The sequence below is a fragment of the Aphelocoma coerulescens genome, chromosome 20, assembly GCF_041296385.1.
Source record: "Aphelocoma coerulescens isolate FSJ_1873_10779 chromosome 20, UR_Acoe_1.0, whole genome shotgun sequence".
Lineage (NCBI taxonomy): Eukaryota > Metazoa > Chordata > Aves > Passeriformes > Corvidae > Aphelocoma > Aphelocoma coerulescens.
Genome location: NC_091033.1, coordinates 14957598 through 14975421, shown reverse-complemented (window position 1 = coordinate 14975421; position 17824 = coordinate 14957598). Strand labels below are relative to the sequence as shown.

The 17824-nt window shown below is 47.6% G+C and overlaps 1 protein-coding gene across 1 annotated transcript; it reads right to left on the bottom strand.

Moving 5' to 3' along the window:
- Nucleotides 1-3338: 3338 nt before the first annotated feature.
- KCNG1 (potassium voltage-gated channel modifier subfamily G member 1) lies at nucleotides 3339-13066 on the bottom strand. The gene is made up of 4 exons (XM_069034425.1): nucleotides 12793-13066; nucleotides 9589-9703; nucleotides 7530-8334; nucleotides 3339-7041 (listed from the first exon to the last, which is right to left on the bottom strand). The coding sequence occupies exons 3-4, from the start codon at nucleotides 8286-8288 to the stop codon at nucleotides 6271-6273; spliced, it is 1530 nt and encodes a 509-aa protein (XP_068890526.1). The 5' UTR covers nucleotides 8289-8334; nucleotides 9589-9703; nucleotides 12793-13066; the 3' UTR covers nucleotides 3339-6270.
- Nucleotides 13067-17824: the final 4758 nt, after the last annotated feature.

Genomic DNA, 17824 nt, shown 5'->3' with positions numbered 1-17824 from the left:
GGAATTTACGGTGTTTCTCAGTGATTCTTGACTCTTCCAGCAGCACGGAGCCACCTCTGGGGCCAGGTGGGCATCTGGGGCACTGTCCCTCTCCTAGTGAGAAATACAGTCGTACACAAGTGCAGCAAATGACCAGAGCTGCATTTACAGGGCACACTTGTCCTTTGGCTCTGCCCGTCAGGAATGTGCAAAAATGTAACTGTACCTCATCACAGCATCCCAGAATCCCAGAATCCCAGAGTCACTGAGGTTGGAAAAGACCTCCATGAAGCATTGAGTCCACTCTGTGCTCAATGCCCACCTTGTCCCCAGCCCAGAGCACTTAGTACCACAACCAGCCCTTCCTTGGACACCTCCAGGGATGGGCACTCCAAAGCTCCCTGGGCAGCCCCTGCCAAGGTCTGACCTCCCTTTCCATGGGGAAATTCCTCCTGAATTCTCCTGGTGCTTGCAGCACTTCAGCTGTGGGCCGGAGCTCCTGCTGTCAGTGGAGGGCGAGGAGGCAGCAGGGACAAAATGCACCGGCAGCTTTCCCCAGGCCCCTCCTAAAGGAGAGTTTTCTCATATCAATTTCAGGGCTTTTGGAAGCCTCCCCTCACTCTGCCATGTGATGCTTTGCAGCCTTAAGTTTGCCCACTCACGTTGTCCCCAGAAATATTCCTCTCCAAAATTAAAGTCACCTGCAATTGTGCTGTTGGGTTTGGTTTGCATGAGGATAATATTTATCGATTTCCCAAAATGTGCTTTTCTTTATGAGTGAAAGAAACTGAGTCATCTTTTCCTTGGCTGACCTGGGAGCTGCCATCGCTGTGAAAGCTACGGATGATATCTCTCAGCTGCTTTGTGACATGAGGTGCATCACTAATGAGAATGGGAGCAGCACTTCAATTTACCACTCAGCCATTCTGTGTCAAAACTTAATTTCTCTATAGAATTAACTATAGATATTTATGCTGGTGCCTGCTTTGTTCCTGAGGTAGTCGCCATTTAAATTATATTGCTATCTTTAACAGAAAGATAAACATTATCTTGCTGACCACTTCACTTGCATGACTGAGAGCTGTCAAGTTTTTTTAAAAAATCCCAATCTCCAGATGATGGCTGGGAATTTCTTATATTCCAGGTCAGTCCCCTGAGCAGGCTAATTGTTGCAGCTTACAGCCCAGTTTTTCTGGAGCCACACTGAATGTAGGAGTTAAATTATGACCATAATTAAAGATGGCTACAAAGCTGCTGTCATTAACGAGGGAACCTGACAAAGGAGGAGCTGAGACCTCAGCCTGACAGAGTCACACAGGTTTGTGTGCCCTGCGTGGCTCTGGGGCTGCACAAGGCTCCAGCTCCTGTCACAAGGGCTACAGGGATAACGAATGAATATTTATAAAGTGTAGCAAATATGCTCTAATTACCCTAATTGGCCTGCTGTTGTTCCAGTTATGGCAGAACTTTATTTCTGTTCAAGTGACATTTGCTTCTGGATTAGTTCCTGCAGGCAAAGAGAAAGTAAAAGCCCTGCTGGAGAGGGCAGAAGATCCCCTGATATTCTGATCCTGAAGTTTCCTCACCATGCTCCTGGCAGGCTCATAGCTAATAACATTCCTCATCTTGTTAGGGATTTCTGTGGAGTATTTCCAGGGATGTGAGACACTGGGAAATGACAAAGAGAAACAATGAGCAAAAAGGGAGGGAGGACTAGTTTTATTGTTAATAATTTATAGGCCAAACTGAACATTTTCAGTATGGCAGCACACAAAATTCTCTTTGACTTTATTTGTGGTGTAGAAATGTATCTTTGTTTGTGGTGTATGGTTTTGCACGGTGAGTGACAGCCACCAGACAAGGAGCCCTGCTGAGGGCATGGCAGAGGAGTGAGTGGGTAAATCTAGTGGTTTGCATTTTCTGCTGTGGCAATAGAACTTTGGAGGTGCATTTTTGTTGACAGGGGTGACATTCACCTGCTGTCATGAACTCTAGTTCCATGCCTTCAGAACGTTTGGGATTCTGCAGGCTGCACTCCCTGTGTCTGTGGGATACTCCAGACCCACCAGCTCATTGCACTTGGGATTTTTTTCTCCCTGGAATTTGGTACTACTACCCTCTTTTGGATAAATAGATACTAAATCCACTGTCAAATCTTGCATGAGGTAGCCAGCAGAACTTTTAACACAGAAAAAAGGGGCCATGTAGTACTGTACCAACTCCTGGTAGTAAATGGTGAGTACTGACTGTGGAAATGGTGAAACCTCCAACACCCCAGCCAGAGTCAGCTGCTCAGGGCAGGGGTTTATGGCACCGACTGATGTGAGCAGGGACTGATGTTATGGTCTTCCAAGTCACATTTGACACTTCTTTTATTGTTTAATTTCTTATTGAACAGTCAATTCACTCTGTGTAAGTTTAGGATTATCTGGTCCAGTTTTCAGCCTGTTGCAATCCCAAGAGAGGGATGTGAAATTTTGCAGCAAGTATTGCAGCAAACAATGCTGCTTTTGCATCAGGCTGAACTGCCAGTGAAACTCTTCCCACACGAGTCAGGAATGTATGGAGCACACCAGGTTTCCTTCCCAGACGCGCATCTGATGATGTGGGAATCCATGATTCAGCCCTGCATGATTTTTTTGTTTAATTAGGCATTGCTAAAGCCTCTGACTATTCAGTGACACTCCTGAAGCCTCCGACTGTGGAGATCTGGGGTACTGAATTACAGTGGGAACCTTGTAAAGGGTCAAATGGAGACAAGCTCTGAATATCCCCTACAGAGAATGTTTTAAGACCTTGACCTGTAGTGAGTGCTAGCGTAATATAAATGATTTCAGCTCACCTCTCTGATGTGCTGTCAGAGAAGCCACGTGGCTCTGCCTTCATTTCTGTGTTGCACCCACCAAGGGGTTTGTGTTGGTTTTGAGGGAGGAGGAGGAGGGTGGAAGGGGAAGGATTTTGAAGAAAGTAATTTAATGTACCGCCTTACCTGGAAATTCTGCCTTCATCAGGGATTTTTCTTTCTCAGTTTTCACGGATCCTTCGTGTTGTCTTCTGAATGTGACAGATTCTTTGTTAAAATATTTCAAAGTTCTGTCCCAATGAACTGTGATTGTGATTCTTGGGACAACATACATGAAGGAAGTTTCCCTATACAGTCTCGTACCTGGATTTTCCTGCAGGGGGATAATTTTCTTTGCTGGTGCTTTCTGGCACATCCTGGGCCTGCTCAGAGCCGAGCTGTGCCCCAGCCCCACTCCTGTGCCACCCTCCACCCCTCTGTTGCCGAAGGAGCACAGGGACATGCAAGGAGAGCCTATCACTTTATTAATGCAATGAATACAGCTCCTGCTGTGGGATTCCAGCTGGCCAGAGCACCGAGCACACGGAGCAGGGATGAGAGCAGTGCAAGCCCCTGCTGCCACAGACATGCACCACCGTGGGGCAACTCACACAGCGCTTCTGGCTTCAGCAGAGCATCCCGTGCTGGGATTGGAACTTTCCTGGTGACTGCACATGCTGGTAAAAGGCCAAAAAGAAGTGACAGCCCTCAGCTGTGTCACAGGAAACAGCCAGCTTTTGAGTCAAGCCATGATTTTCACGAATTCGACTAAAAATCCAGACAGCAGGTTGTAAAGAGGCATGATCGCCTGAGACCCCAGCGTTCGCAGGAAAGCTGGAACACAGCAGGTGGGGCTCACACCAAAGCTGGGCTCTTAAGCCTCCGAGCTGGATTTATTTAGCACAAGGACTACAGTAATTATTCCCCCTGTAAAACACACCAGGGTGGTTACAGCCATTCAAACATGTCAGGATGGTTACAAGCATCTGCTGCCAAGTACAACACGACACAGGGTAGGTACATCCCCAGCAGCTTATCTGTCCCTGGCTTGGGCAGAACTTGCAACAGGCAAGATGCTTTCACAGTTTTCCTCAACCAATGCCCAACTCCAGGGTGATATTTTTAATTTATTTTTATTGGACAAGGGCTTTAGAATCAAGCTCTAGTTGTGGGGTAAAAAAAATTAAGAAATACATGAAATAAATGAGCATTAATGTAAAGACAGTGAGAAAATGAAAGGCCCTACAGCATTTATTAGCTAGCAGAACATGGAAATGAGCTTCGGTTTTATTTGGTAAGTCTTGATTTCTCCTTATATTCATGTACAGCTTCTTATTTATGGCTCAGCCTGTCAAACACATTCTTAGATAAGCAACTGTTGCTCACAGGACTAATCTAATTACCAGTTCTTTTTATAACGAACGCTGACACAAAGGTAGAAGATGTATAGCACTTGTGCTGGAGCCAATGCTCCAGATGATCAAACAGTTCTGAAATTTAAAAAAATGGGGAGAAGAATTTTTTGTCACGATGTTCCTGTTTTTTGTCCAACTCTAATTAAAGATGAAGAACAAGAGTGAAAAGCTGGTTCATTTGCAGCTTTGGCACAGAATTGCCAAGAGTTTAGACTGGATATTTTAGCACTCTGCAGTAATGTTCCATAGGCACATTTCCCTACCACAGGCTGGAGAATGCTAGAGCCCTAATTATTTGTAAAGTGCATTTTTAAAACTTTTGGAATTTTCCTTCAGGAACAACCATATCAGAACAGCTTCAAGTTATATTTTAAAGACATTTGAACAGAAAATCAGTGTGTTGTGGGCTTGGCCAAACAGCACAGACCGAGAAACTGATTTTACTTTTTTTGGGAGGACAGTGTTGTGTCCATGGCCTTAATTTAAACCATTATGCATTCTGACATTTCTTGCAACCTGCTCCAGAAATGCCAATAAGAAATGGTATTTCTGAAAATGAAGATAAAGAAGCATTGGTCAATGTGATGGGGGCTTCTAAATTCCCCAAGCTCTTAACTGCTGGTAAGTAATTTTACTAAAAAAAGAGTGGAAAATAGGTGAAACTCTTTAAATGAGCTTTTCTTTACCTCTAAGCACACATGAAATCAAACAAGAGGATTTAATTATTTTTTAAGTTCTGGAGCTTTTCTCCTGAGCTTTTAGGCAAGTCAGGGTCATTCCCTCTGAAATAAACGGGGTCTGTCCTTAGCCTGCACAGAAACCAGCGCCAAACCCGAGAGTGCCACTGACCCCTGTGCTGCCCCTGGCTTCAGCCCAGAGCCCGGACCGAGGTGAAGAATACATGGTTGTGCTCTAGGATGTCCATTGCTTTTTCCTGTCCTATTTCAAATCTTCCCCATTACCACCACGTGTGTAACGATGGCAGAGGTAAAGTTAATCCTGTCTTGAGTCCCTCCTGACTGAGGACAGTGAAGCACAAAGCTGTCAGTGCCTCCCCTCCATGACTCAAATCATGTTTTCTTTTTTCCTCACTGGCATCTTCCCACGGGCACAGATTTCCTGCTCCTGTCACAGAACCAAGAGCTCCATGGGAAGGGGTGGCCCCAGTTTGCCCAGCAGTGCTGGGGGTCCCTGGAAACTGCCCTCTCCCAGTTCCCTTTCAGAGCTGAGGGAAAGTGAAGCTGGGAACAGATGGTGGGGAAGGCTGGCATCTCCTCATGCATATTTCATTGGATTTGCAGCTAGTCACCTCTTGATAATAATATTAAGTGCTACAAAACTCCAAGGCTTTGTTCCCTGGGATGTTGCATTCGATGGCATCAGATCAATGCTGTAACGTCAATTAAATTTTGAAGCTGGTGAGCTCTGAGTATTTACATCTTTAGCAAGGTTATGCTATAAACAGCTCGATTCTTCTGTTCTGCTGTGTTTAGGGCTGACTTGCAAAGAAAGAGATGGTTCTGTGGTGAGTGACGAATCTTACTTGACGTTTTTTAAAAGCACAATGGGACAAACATCTCTGGTTACTTCCATTACGCTCTAAGGCATGTTACTGGGAGAGAATTTAGCCATTAATTCTGTTGTATTTACATTATTTATATACAAGAAGAACACAAAAAATGGCAGCCTGTTTAATGATTATGTACATTGTGATTTGGTTGGAAAAATGTGTATTACAAATGGCAAAACAGCCTGTCAAGTGCATAATTATATGTTGCTCTTTTTTTTGTTGTTGCCAGAGAAGTTTCAATTCCTTAAATCCCACTGCATGATCTCAGTGAAAATTCTGCCCTATACATTATATGGGGGGGAGGAAGGAACAGCATAGTAACAGACTTCTTAAACCACATCAGGTCCTGGTTAGAGCTCCTTTTCTTCGCTTTAATACGAGGATTACCTTTGTAAGATGCTTCCAGAGCAAATTAAAACATGGACTCTGATACAATGACAGCAGGAGAAACAGTAACGTAAATTTCATTCATTGTCCCTAGTCTCGGAAGAGAGAGTGGTGAACAAAACCTCGCTGCCTTGTGACTCATTGCTCATCTGAGACTTGGCTTTCAGCAAGAACTGTGCTCTCCTATACATGATCCTTTCCTGTTCTTGCTTCAGCTCCAGGTAGGAGCGTGAGAACGTGTGGAAGATGGAGGTGACCGGGAATGCCATGAGGAGGATGCCGCTCAGGATGCTGCTCAGGGCCACCACCTGCCCAGGGATGCTCCTGGGCACCATGTCCCCGTAGCCCACGGTGGTCATGGTGATGACAGCCCACCAGTAGCAGGCGGGGATGCTGGTGAACTCCTGCGAGTCGGCCATCTCGTTCTCGATGACGTAGAGCAGGGGCGCGAAGAGCGCGATGGCCACGCACAGGAAGAGCAGCAGCAGCCCGAACTCGCGGGTGCAGCGGCGCGCCGTCAGCCCCAGCGTCTGCAGCCCCAGCGAGTGCCGCGCCAGCCGCATCACGTACAGGATGCGCAGCGCCCGCAGGATCCGCAGCACCAGCCCCACCTTGTCCAGGTAGATGTTCCCCGAGCTCGGCTTCTTGGAGCCCTCCGAGCCCGTGTCCACCAGCAGGGTGATGTAGTAGGGCAGGATGGCGATTATGTCTATCAGCGTCAAGGGCCTCCGCAAGAACGAGAACTTGCTCTTGGCCTGGATGAATCTGAGCAGGAACTCCAGGGAAAACCATGCCACACACACAGACTCCACAATGAAAATATTGTAGCACATCTGGGAACACTCACCCTGCAGGAAAGAGGAGGAGTTTGTAATCGGCACTGGATAATAACTATTTTAGTTGGTGCGGTGACAGGAGGAGAGGCTTCTGTGTTGGTTTTCTTAAACCCAAAATATTAAAGGAATTGAAGCTGTTGCTATGGGGAAACACGTTGGCAGTTTGGAACATGCTAAATGCAAAACTTAGAAAGGCACTGCTTATTCCACAGAAGATATTCCTCGGGAATTTCAGGCTTTCTAAATAGCAAATACAAAGTCTAACAAGGTAATATACAGGAGACTGCACGCTAACAGAATTTTCATTGGACATAGAACTGGATATGATTAATTCTCTTACAAGTAACTGAACAACCATGTAAGATTTCAAATATTCTTCATGACATCCCCCCCCCTCTAAAGACAGCTGCAAAATCCCCATTGAAATCAATAACCTCAGACCTTGTACTTGCTCTGCTCTTCCCAGCACATACCACTTGCAATCCTAAAAGCTAACTTACCTTTTCCTCCTCCTCCCTCAGGTCAGGCATGGTGCTGATGGATAAGTTCACTGCTGTAATAGTTACAAACAAAACAGACAAACACGCAAACACCTTTCCAGGAAGGCCAGACTGGGGCCTTTCCACCATGTCTTGCAACTTTTTCATGCACAAACCAATTTTTGTCTCCTCTACTGTTTCACCTGTTGTTTCATTTTCTAGGAGGTCATCCTCCCGTTCATTTATCTCTGTGAGCTCCTCCATTTTTTGCAGGTACCTCCTTTTACAACACCAGTCCAAGTTGTCTTCCTCAATGCCCCAGTAGAGCAGCTCCTCTTGGAAAGACAGCGCACACATCTCCCGCAAGAGGCGGAGTTTTCCAACCCGCAGGAAGGTCAGGATTGTCCTGAACGCCCCCGGGTTGCGGTCGAAGAAGAATTCATTGCACGTCACATCATAATCATCACAGATGTTCAGAATGTCGTCAAAATTAGTACAGAACTTGAGTTGTCCCAAACGTGTCAAGGGGAACTCATCGAGCGTGGTCCAGGGCAGCAAGTACTTGATGCCCCCCACGTTGATAATTATGTGATGCTTCCGGTCGTCGGGGTGGAAGCCTTTGAGGAGATCCTCCTGAGGGTGGATTAGCCTGGCTCTTTGGTAAAACACTCCCTTGAGGGTTTCAGATTCTGGAAAGAATGTGTGGTTGAAGGAAGCATCTGAAGTACAGCTCAGGGCACTATAGTCATAGTCGGAATTTTCTCCAGGCATAAGAGTCATCTTGGAAGACAACTTTGCATCCCTTCACTGCTTCTGCAAGTGTCTTCTGGAACAGAAAACAGACACAGGGGGTGAGGAAATGACAGGCTGCTTGCAGGTTTTGAACAATTGTAGTGGTTGGAGCTCAAAAGCACTCGGGAAGAGCAATTGGAAAGAAAACAGCAGTGGTTGACTGTGGTCAGAAGACCTTTCTGGGCGGGCTGGGTTTGTCCAGCTGGGCAGCACTGACCCCATATCAAGGGCTGTGCCCAGTTCTGGAGCTCTGCTCAGCATATTTATCACACTGGGAGGCTCCTCCTGTCTCAGATACAGAGGTCTCCCTTCCCAGTGGGTGGAGAGGGAAACCAGGCATAATTCCTCCATGTGGCAGGATGTTTTTGGTTCAGAGTGGAGGTATATAAATGATGACAGTATCACATTGGGAAACAGAATTCAAGTGTGTTTGGTAGGAAAGGAAATAGTATAATTTTTTTAAGTATTACACATAAAAATCTGGAGTATTTTAGTACCCATGAAGTACATAGAAAGAATCAGAAGTCGATTATGTTGTATTTCAGTAAACACACACTTCTAAAAACCAGTTAGTACAAGACTAATTTCCAAAAGGCCACCTGGAAACAATTTGGGGGAAAAAAGCTCACTTGTATTGGTGATCACATAAACATTTGTATAGAGTTTATACACAATTAATGACATGGCAAGTCCCTTTTTATGGCCTCATTTACAAAAGGTTGCAAAGAAATACAGGATTTCCATGCAAACCTTGGAATGTTGTTTCAGTTATAACTGGCACCCTCTATGCAGTAATAGGGCTTTGTCTTTGCAGTAGGCTGAGCCAAGGTGCCTTTACCTCTGATTATAAGAACCCAAACATTTCTAGAGACAACTTGGAAAATCCTGTTCAAATTCTGCTCATGCAACACTGGCATAAAGTCCATGGAATGAAGAGAACAGAATTCAACTGGGTATAAAACACAGGAGCTGGAAATGTTCAAACTTCTGGCCTCCCAAATTCACTGCACTTCAAAGAGTCACCCTGAAATCTGCTCCTCCATAGGAGGTTGTGCAGCACTGCTCCAAGACCTTCCATCTGCACACTCAGCCTCAGCTTAGTGCACAGAGCCGCTGAGTTTCATTTGATAAGAGTATTTATTTATTAAGGAGATTGTACAATATAGAGACATTAAATATGCACCGGTATTTTGGCTTTCTAGCCTTGGCTTCACAGGAAAGGAATAAATATTCCAGTTGATTGGCTTCAGCAGCAGTAAGGTTTTGTTCCTCTCCTGGCTGCACTTACCTCCCTTTGGATGAGCACCCCAGGGATACACCCCCTGCTAGGGCCACTTGCTGAGCCACAGAACCCTCCTTTTCAGAAGCTGGGGTTTATAAACCACACCAGGAGTGGTACATACCTATTGGAGAAGAAAAACCCGTGAATACACAACGGCAAAGGACTCAAAGCACAGCTGCACATCAGTTTAAGAGCTCTCCTTGCTGCAAGGACACTTACAATGCTTCAGTTAAAAACTCTCTCAGTTCTGCTCCTAATCTTCCCAGAGGGTTTAGGCTGAACAGAGCAGCTCTGTGCACACTTACGCACAGGTGGCACCCGGTCAGTTTTGGATGGAGTGCTATTTCCTGACTCCTCACTTGTACAGAACCACAGAATGGTTTGGGGTGGAAGGGACCTTAAAGCTCATCTTGTCCCACCCCCTGCCATGGACCAGCAGAAGAAATGCCACTGGAGTGCAGGCTATAGGTTTGATATGGAGAGTAGGGCTGCCTGACGGGTGTTTATGCAGGGCTTCACCTCTCAGACCAACTGCTGTTTTATTTTAGAATGCCTTTTCCCCTGTGCCTCAGCCATGTCTAAGGCAGGGCTGGCCCGAAGCGAATGAAGATTATGACTGATATAAGATATGGATAAGTGGGAGCTGTTAACCATTTTCCCTTCTGTAATACCAGATGATGTTGGTTAGCAACAATTTATCCTCTGAATCTCAGCCAGGAAAAATGAGGAGGCAGCTCGTCTCTGTCACTGGTTTGATCTCCCAGCACATCCACTGTTGACACAATGGGAAGAAATGGAGAGGGGGAAATGTAAATGTTCTGCGTGTGTCAGACACACACTGTAACCCTGAGGCAGCAACTGTGAAAGAGCAGAGCAAAGAAAAAGGAATTTCTTTCTTCGCTGCCAGCTCCTCGACCTGTGTGAGACAATAAATTGGACAAATGAATCCCATGTGTGACACACTGAGAGGCTGCACTTAGAAAAGGTTGCTCCTTGGTTTGCCGTAACCAGAGCTGGCAAGCCTACAAATCCCACGTAGGATCTGATGCTCCACATGGGTTATTTTCATGTTCTTTGCCTCAGATACACGCAGCATCATATCTACAGGAGAAGAGTAGGAGGAAATAAAGGACAATAATAAACGTGGCCTGACTTGGAGGAACGGAGAAAGGAGAAAAATAAACCAGTGCATTTCTCTATGTGTTTCTTGTTTTCCTTCTGAGGGTGCCTCGACACGATGGTCAGTATTGCTTTAGGAGAGAGATCTAATTAATGGAAGGACTTTTTGCCATTGAGCTTAAAGCCCAAACAAACTGCTTTGTTCCTCCACTGCAGCCTGATGACACTGGGGACAGCTGATAAGAAATGCCTTCAGGAGTAAAGACATCACATTGGAATATAAGGTCAGACAAACACATTAGCCTACAGCCCCAATCTTCCCAGCAATTAAACAAGATGAACTTTAAGGATCTGCTGTAAGAGTAAAATCCTCTGCTCTGGCTCTGGCTAAGTCAGGCCCAATGGTAAAAGCCCTCCTGGTCTGAGGGCTGAGCAGCATTCTGCCCTTGGAATGTTTGGGACTTACTGAAGCCCAGTTCAGCTTCCTGGCTCCCCTGCTGACAATGTGTTGTCCTCTCGGGCAAATCGCTTCTCTCTGAGCACTGCTGCTCTCATGTTTGTAAACGTACTGGGGCAGGAACTGTCTCTTCCTGCATTACCCACCCTGGGAATTGCTCTGGCTTTTAGAACCTGCAGTAACACAAAGTAACTGGCCTACAGCAAGGGCTCTGCGTGACTCTAAGGGGTGGATTGTGCATGGGAAGTAAGAGAGAACATACTTTCAAAAATCTGTCCTGCACAAGATGATACCCATTATGTCTGGTGAAGAAATCAAATTAGAAATCTGTACTGCCCTCACTTTAAGCCAAAATTCGGGAAGGATGCCAGACTCCAAGGCAATGGGAAAAGAATTATTAAAGGTGCCCTTTGAGGGAAAGAAACAGAACTCATGAGAAACATGCTAAAATTCCACTGCAAGTGTAATTTCCCCCCCTCAGTGTCCTCTGCAGTATTTTGAATTCTGCAGTGCATCTCTGATGTAATCAGAGCTCCTGCAAAGAGTCCTGCTCCATGGTGCAGACAATTCAAAGTTGTGCCTGGATGATAACAAGCCTGCAAAGAAGATGCAGAACTCCCCCCTAGACTCTCCTATCAATTCCAGTGCCTGCAACTCATCTCTGTTGCTTTTTACCACTTGTAAATTAAGTTTAAAAAAAAAAAATAAAAAAAGTTTCAGATTTCAGTGCAGATTGAATATGAATATAGTGATTTTTTGGAAAGAATTCCATAAGGAACAATTTAGTGATCCCCCCTCCTTTAGTCTTTTCTTAGTTAAGCAGGCAGCATTTCCAAGCAGTGCCACATTCAGCTCTCTCCTGGCACAGGATTTCTGTGCTGTACCTCACTGCCAGGTACCTCCTGACACTCTTCAAGCCGTACTCCTGCAGCTCTTTACAGCCTAAGAACAGATCTCAAACTTCAACTCTGCTTGCAAAAGTGCACTTCCAGCCAAATCAGAGTAAAACTTAAAAAGGTCAATGTATAACATAAAATAAAACTCTCCTGAAAAGCAGATAAGCCGAAAAAATATGCTCTATCTCTATCTTACTCTCCTTGAGCTGGACAGATGTGGCATCTCGTGACAACCTACAAGCAGAATTATGTCAAATATGTTACTCACTGTTTGGTTTCATAAAGCTGAGCCTTATTCTACTGATAATAATCAGAAGTGAAATAACTTTGCAGATAACTTATATCCCCAGGAGAATGTTCTGAAATACATTAGGATTAATAACTGCAGTTACTCTCCTGCCGTGAAACAAATTTATGTCAACAAATTTTAGCAAGTCACATTCATAGCAATCTCTTAAACATAATTTTAAAAAGTAAAGGATTTGACATTCATTTATACAGATAAATATTTTGCTACTGAAATGAAGATATGTAGTCATGGAAGAGTTCTTTCATGCTTTTCCTGTCCTCACCCCCTCCCCAAGTCTTCTCCAATGAAGAAAAAAACTGCCAGAAAGACATTGCCTATCAAGAACAGTTCACTTGATGTGTCTGTCAGTCACCAACGAGCAGAAGTCAACAAATACACCAATATAAAAGACATCTCTTAATTATTTAAAAATGAAAGCTAAAAAGGACCTTCAGATTAGGCAAGGCGGGAGAAATTGGAAACACGAGCCTCCATCCTGCGCTGTGCAGCCACAGGACGCGGGGAGCGGCAGAGCCGGCCAGGGGAAGCCCGAGCAGCACGCAGCGAGCCCGATGGATGAGCCTCGAGCGCCGTCAGCCTCCTCCGCGGCGGGGCCGGGGCAGGGCACGAACGAGCCGAGCGGTCCCGGGCAGCAGCCGAGCCCCTCCCGCTGCTGGCGGCGCGGCCAGCCCGGCTCCGGCAGGGAATGACGGCCGCTCCCTCTCTTCCATCCCTGCGGAGGGACAGAACCTGTTGCTGCAGCCGCGCGGGCCCGTCCGCCCCGCCCGCTCCGGGGGCTCGGCGGCTCCGGGCACCCCCGGCCGGGCGCTGCCCCCGGCGCGCAGCGCTGCCCGCGGCTGCCCCGCGGCTCCCCCGGAGCCGGCAAAGTTGCCCGAACTTGCCTGCAAGTTGCCCGCGGCGCCGGCAGCGGGCAGCGAGCGCGGAGCCCCGCGGGTCGGGTGGCACCGGGCGCGCTACCGCGCTGCGCCTCCGCCGCGCCGAGCGCCGGGGCCGGCGGCGGGGGCGGGACGGGCGCGCTCCGGCGGAGCCCCGGCCCCGCGCATGGTGCGGCACCGGCAGCGGCAGCGCCGGCAGCGCCCCGGGCCGCGCTGCCCGGCACCGGCCGCGCCGGGACGAGGAGCAGGAGGAGGAGCTCCCGGAGCCGAGGAGGAGCAGAGCTGGGGCCGGGGGGCCGCCCGCCAGCCCTGCCCCGCGCCGGGAGCGCCGGCTGCGCACAGGTGGCATCCCGGGCTGCCGCCGTCCGCGGGGAACTCCTGCTGCTGTGCGAAGCTGGGCTCTTTGGCTGGAGAAGAGGGATTGCAAGTGTCCATTAAAGCATAAATCCCATCCCGGCTCTGTTCCCGATCTACGCAGAGGCTCCAGGAGAGCTAAGCCCGTGCTTTGTTCCCGGGCACCCCTGCAGCGCACGGCAGCCTTTAGCACACTGGTTTATTATCACAGCTTTGGAGAATATTGCCGAGCTCTACTTCTTAATGAAATTTGTTTGACATCTGGGTGGAAGTTACTCTGTGTGGATGTAATCTCCATTTTAAAGCAGGGAATTACACCTCGGTGCCAGGGTTCGGGAGTCACCAGCAGCTCAAGCTCTGTTACAGACTCTTGAGTGAACGCTCCCATCCCGTGTGCTGTTGCCCCCCGTGGGTGCAGAGATCATGATGCTTCTGGGCTCTGATTTCCCTTCCCTGCCGAGGCACTGCTCTTGGAGGGAATTTCCGGCAGGTGATGTCCCGCACCTCCGCGCGGGAGGGGGACAGTCACCTCAAAGGGACAGGGGCTGTGGGCATTGTGCACTACACCCGGAGCACTGCGGGGTCTCATTTCAAGCAAAGTCCTTTGTTGCTATGGTAATACAAATGAAAAATCTATACTATGGTAATTTTAGCAAAAACACCTCTTTTTTTCCCCTAAACTAAATCGGACTGTGGTTCAGGATTGTGTGGGCACACAGAAATAGTCGTGCTGATATCCCTCAGCAGGAGCTGTTGAGCAGCAGTTGTGTAGAGGGCTGTCAGCGACTGGGGCTGTCAGCTTGGGCTGTTTTTCCCTGATACTGCATAGGATTTTTATTTGGCTTTGGAAAGGTTTCTTAGCAGGCGCTCAGCCTTTGTGTGAAGCAGGGAGGTGATTGGTTTTACTGACCACAGTGACAGCTACGAGAGTTTTGTGCAGTAGTCTGTAATAATCTTGCTAATGAAAGCCTGTATTTTAAAAGTCTTTGCTGTCAAAGAGGAAGGGATTATTAAGTAGGGTCTCCCAGGGATTAATGGGAACAGTTTTGGTGAGTGTTTGCTGTAATAACTTGGGTGGCAGAATGGAGGGCATTTTTATAACACTTGGAGTGATTCCAGCACGGAGTGCACAGCTGAGATTGCAAATGACCCTGAGATACTGCAGAGCCAGTCTGAACTCAACTCATTGGAACTCTAGGAGAAAAAAATGATGTCGTGTGCCACAAAGGAGGAATATCACACGTCAAATGAGCACTGTGAGGCACAACCACTGCAGAGGAGACTCTCGGACTGTAGTGCTCGCAGCCTGGGCAGTGCTGCAGAGCAGCCGTGCTGCTCCCAGCGCTCAGAGCAGGAGGAGCGGCTGTGAGACATCAGAGGGCGTCATTTCTGTTCCACTCAGCGCTAGGCAGGCTCGGCTGGAGCACTGTCCGGGCTCAGGCATTGCACTCACCCTCACAGAAAGATGCAGGCAAACCACAGAGGAGAATAGCAACTGTAAGAGGCTTAGAAATGTAAGCTGTGTGGAAGGGTGGAATTCATTATTTGAGCTGGAAAACACAATGTAAGGGCTCAGCAACTGTCTTCAAATGTATAAACACATTTGTAAAGGTGACAGTAAACACTTGTCCTTTGACCGCAAATGATGGGACAAAAAGCAATTTACGGAAGAGCAATTAGGGAGATTACTTTAGATATCAGGGAAAAAACCAAACAAACCAGACAAAACTATTACCCTGCGAGTAGCTGGAACCTCAGGAGGTTGTAAATCTGCTCAGTGGAGATTTAAAGAAAATATTGGATAAAGAGCTCTCAGGAGTGGCTGTAACATTTGTGCCTGGGGCAGGGGAGACTTCCAGCAACCTTCACTTGCCAGCCCGTATTTCTGTGAGTTCTGGTTGCCCATCGAGTTACAGCGATCCTTTTAGGAGGAGGCACAAAAGGACAACTCATTACCACCCCATATGATTAATGCAGAGTTTTTCTACTATTTAATAAATCGTCCCTGGCTGTGCTGTTTGGATCAGGATCCCATTTCCATCTGGAGACGGACAGGAGTGGAACTCTCCATTGCAAGTAAGCAGTTTCAAGTCCAGTTTTGAGCAATAATGACTGAAAATGGTTATTACTCATGGTCAGTGTTAATATGAATGTCCAGCAACTTGCTTGGTACCCACTGTAGGACTCACCCTCTCACTTGGACTCTGGCCTGGCAGGTTCAGGGGGGGTCAAGGACTTTGTGGACATCACTGTGAGGAGCTGGTGTGAGACTGGCCAGTGTTAAATCCGGTCTGGCAAATGGAGGTCTTCCCTCTTCAGGCCTGTCTCTCCTCCATCCTTCACGACACAGAATTCCTGTGGGACCCAGAGGTGATCCTGCCCCTGAGGGTGACCGGGAGTGCTCCAGCAGTATTTCTGCAGTGATCAGCTGTGCATGGAGGACTGGATGAGGATTCCCAGAGTCAATTAACTACTTTGTGCTCCTGGAGGAACTGGCAGTGCTGCAGAGAAAAATTTTAATCCCACTTTCATTACTTTTACAGCCTGTGGCTACTTTTCCTTCTGTTTGTTTGATTGTTGACATCGAAATCCTGTTCTATCAGTTTCCCTGTTTTTTAAAGATAATTCCAGAATCATTCTCCACTCAGGAGCAGTGCTGCCAGCAAAAATGAGGTATTTCAACCTCACAGCACCTTTTACCTCTCACCTCCCAAACAAATCAGGAGGAGAGGATCCTTTCTTCTAAAGTACTGCATTCCTTTTGGGGCACTCAGGGCAGGGAAAACATCCCCAGGCTGCAGTGTGTTCAACACAGGGCCACAGGGATGGCCAGTGCATGGAGTACCTGCTCTGCTGAGACAGTGGGGACTGGACTTGTGCAGCCTGGAGAAGAGCTGCCTTTGGGGACTCCTCATGGCTTCCAGTGTCAACAAAAAGCTTATCAGAGAGATAGCAGGCTTTCAAAAGCCCATTGGATTGAACCTGAGCAGCCAAGTCTGCTCTCCCAACTCACCCTGCCCTGTGCAGGAGGCTGGACTAGAGAGCTCCTGAGGGCTGTGCCAGCCTGGACTATTTGGGATGGATTTTTGTTTGCAATGTTGCTGCCATCCTCAGCTCTTCCTGAGATCAAGGAGACTGCATTCAGCTCTGGCTCCTCAGGGTGAGCAGATTTCCTGCAAGTGGACCCAGTTCTCCTGTCACTGCACGGTGATACCTTTTTTTGCTGATTTATGGCCTATGCAGGCATTTTTTTTGCCTACTTCTCTTGTCTTTTCTCATGAACAGCTCCATGACTCAGTGCAGTGCCTCTGGAGTGCTCCTTCCCATGGATAAAGCTTCCAAACCTGTCCCTGTGTTTTATTGCAAACAACCCGGTTAAACCAGCAATTTATCATTTGCTGGAGCTCAGAGCTGCTTGGATCCAAAGGTATTGTGATACAGGGTTGCAATAGCAGGGGACTGCACTCAGCAAGCCACATTTCCATGCTCCTCTCATCTTGCATTCCTCCTTCCACTGGAATCAGCCTTCAGCATGCCAAACCCTGATCCACAGGAGCTCTGCAAGCCCTGCTTTGGGAGCTGTCCCTGCCAGCCACACCGCTGTGCTCTGGCACTGCAGCACTGCTCCTCTCTCCTGCAGTGCCCAGGGAAGGGAGGGCTGTGCCAGCCACAAGGAGTTGACCAAAAGCCTCAGAATTGCTGTTCCAAGTGTGTCTCAAAGCTCTCAGTGCAGCTCCCCTCGAGCACATGGGGCAGGTACTGGTGTGTTTGGGTTTGGTGCCTTTTTCCAAGGAATGCTAAAGATTTCCTCACCTGCCCTGCTTGAGGTAAACATGAATTTCATCCCCTAATTGTCCTTTTATTGCCAGCTGAGGTGCATTTGAACAAATGTGGTTGCCCAGCATGAATAAACTGTGTCTGTCTCAGTGGGTGAGCCAGGGCCCCATTCACTGTCCAGGGCATTTTACAGAATCCTGGCACTGATGCTCACGTCTGGTCAGCAGGACCCCACCTGCAATCACCTGGCTTAGGTCACAGGTCTGTAGCAGAGAGGGAATTAAATTTAGATATCTTACTCTCACCTTTAATCATTAAACAACTCCTCGGGCATTTGTATTTGGGGAAGAGCTTTCCTTTAGCTTTATTCCTTGTACAGCGGTCTGGGAGTTTTGTGTTTGTGCACGGGCAGCACCAGGCTCTTCTCCCGTTCTGCTTCTGTTTGTCCTTGCTG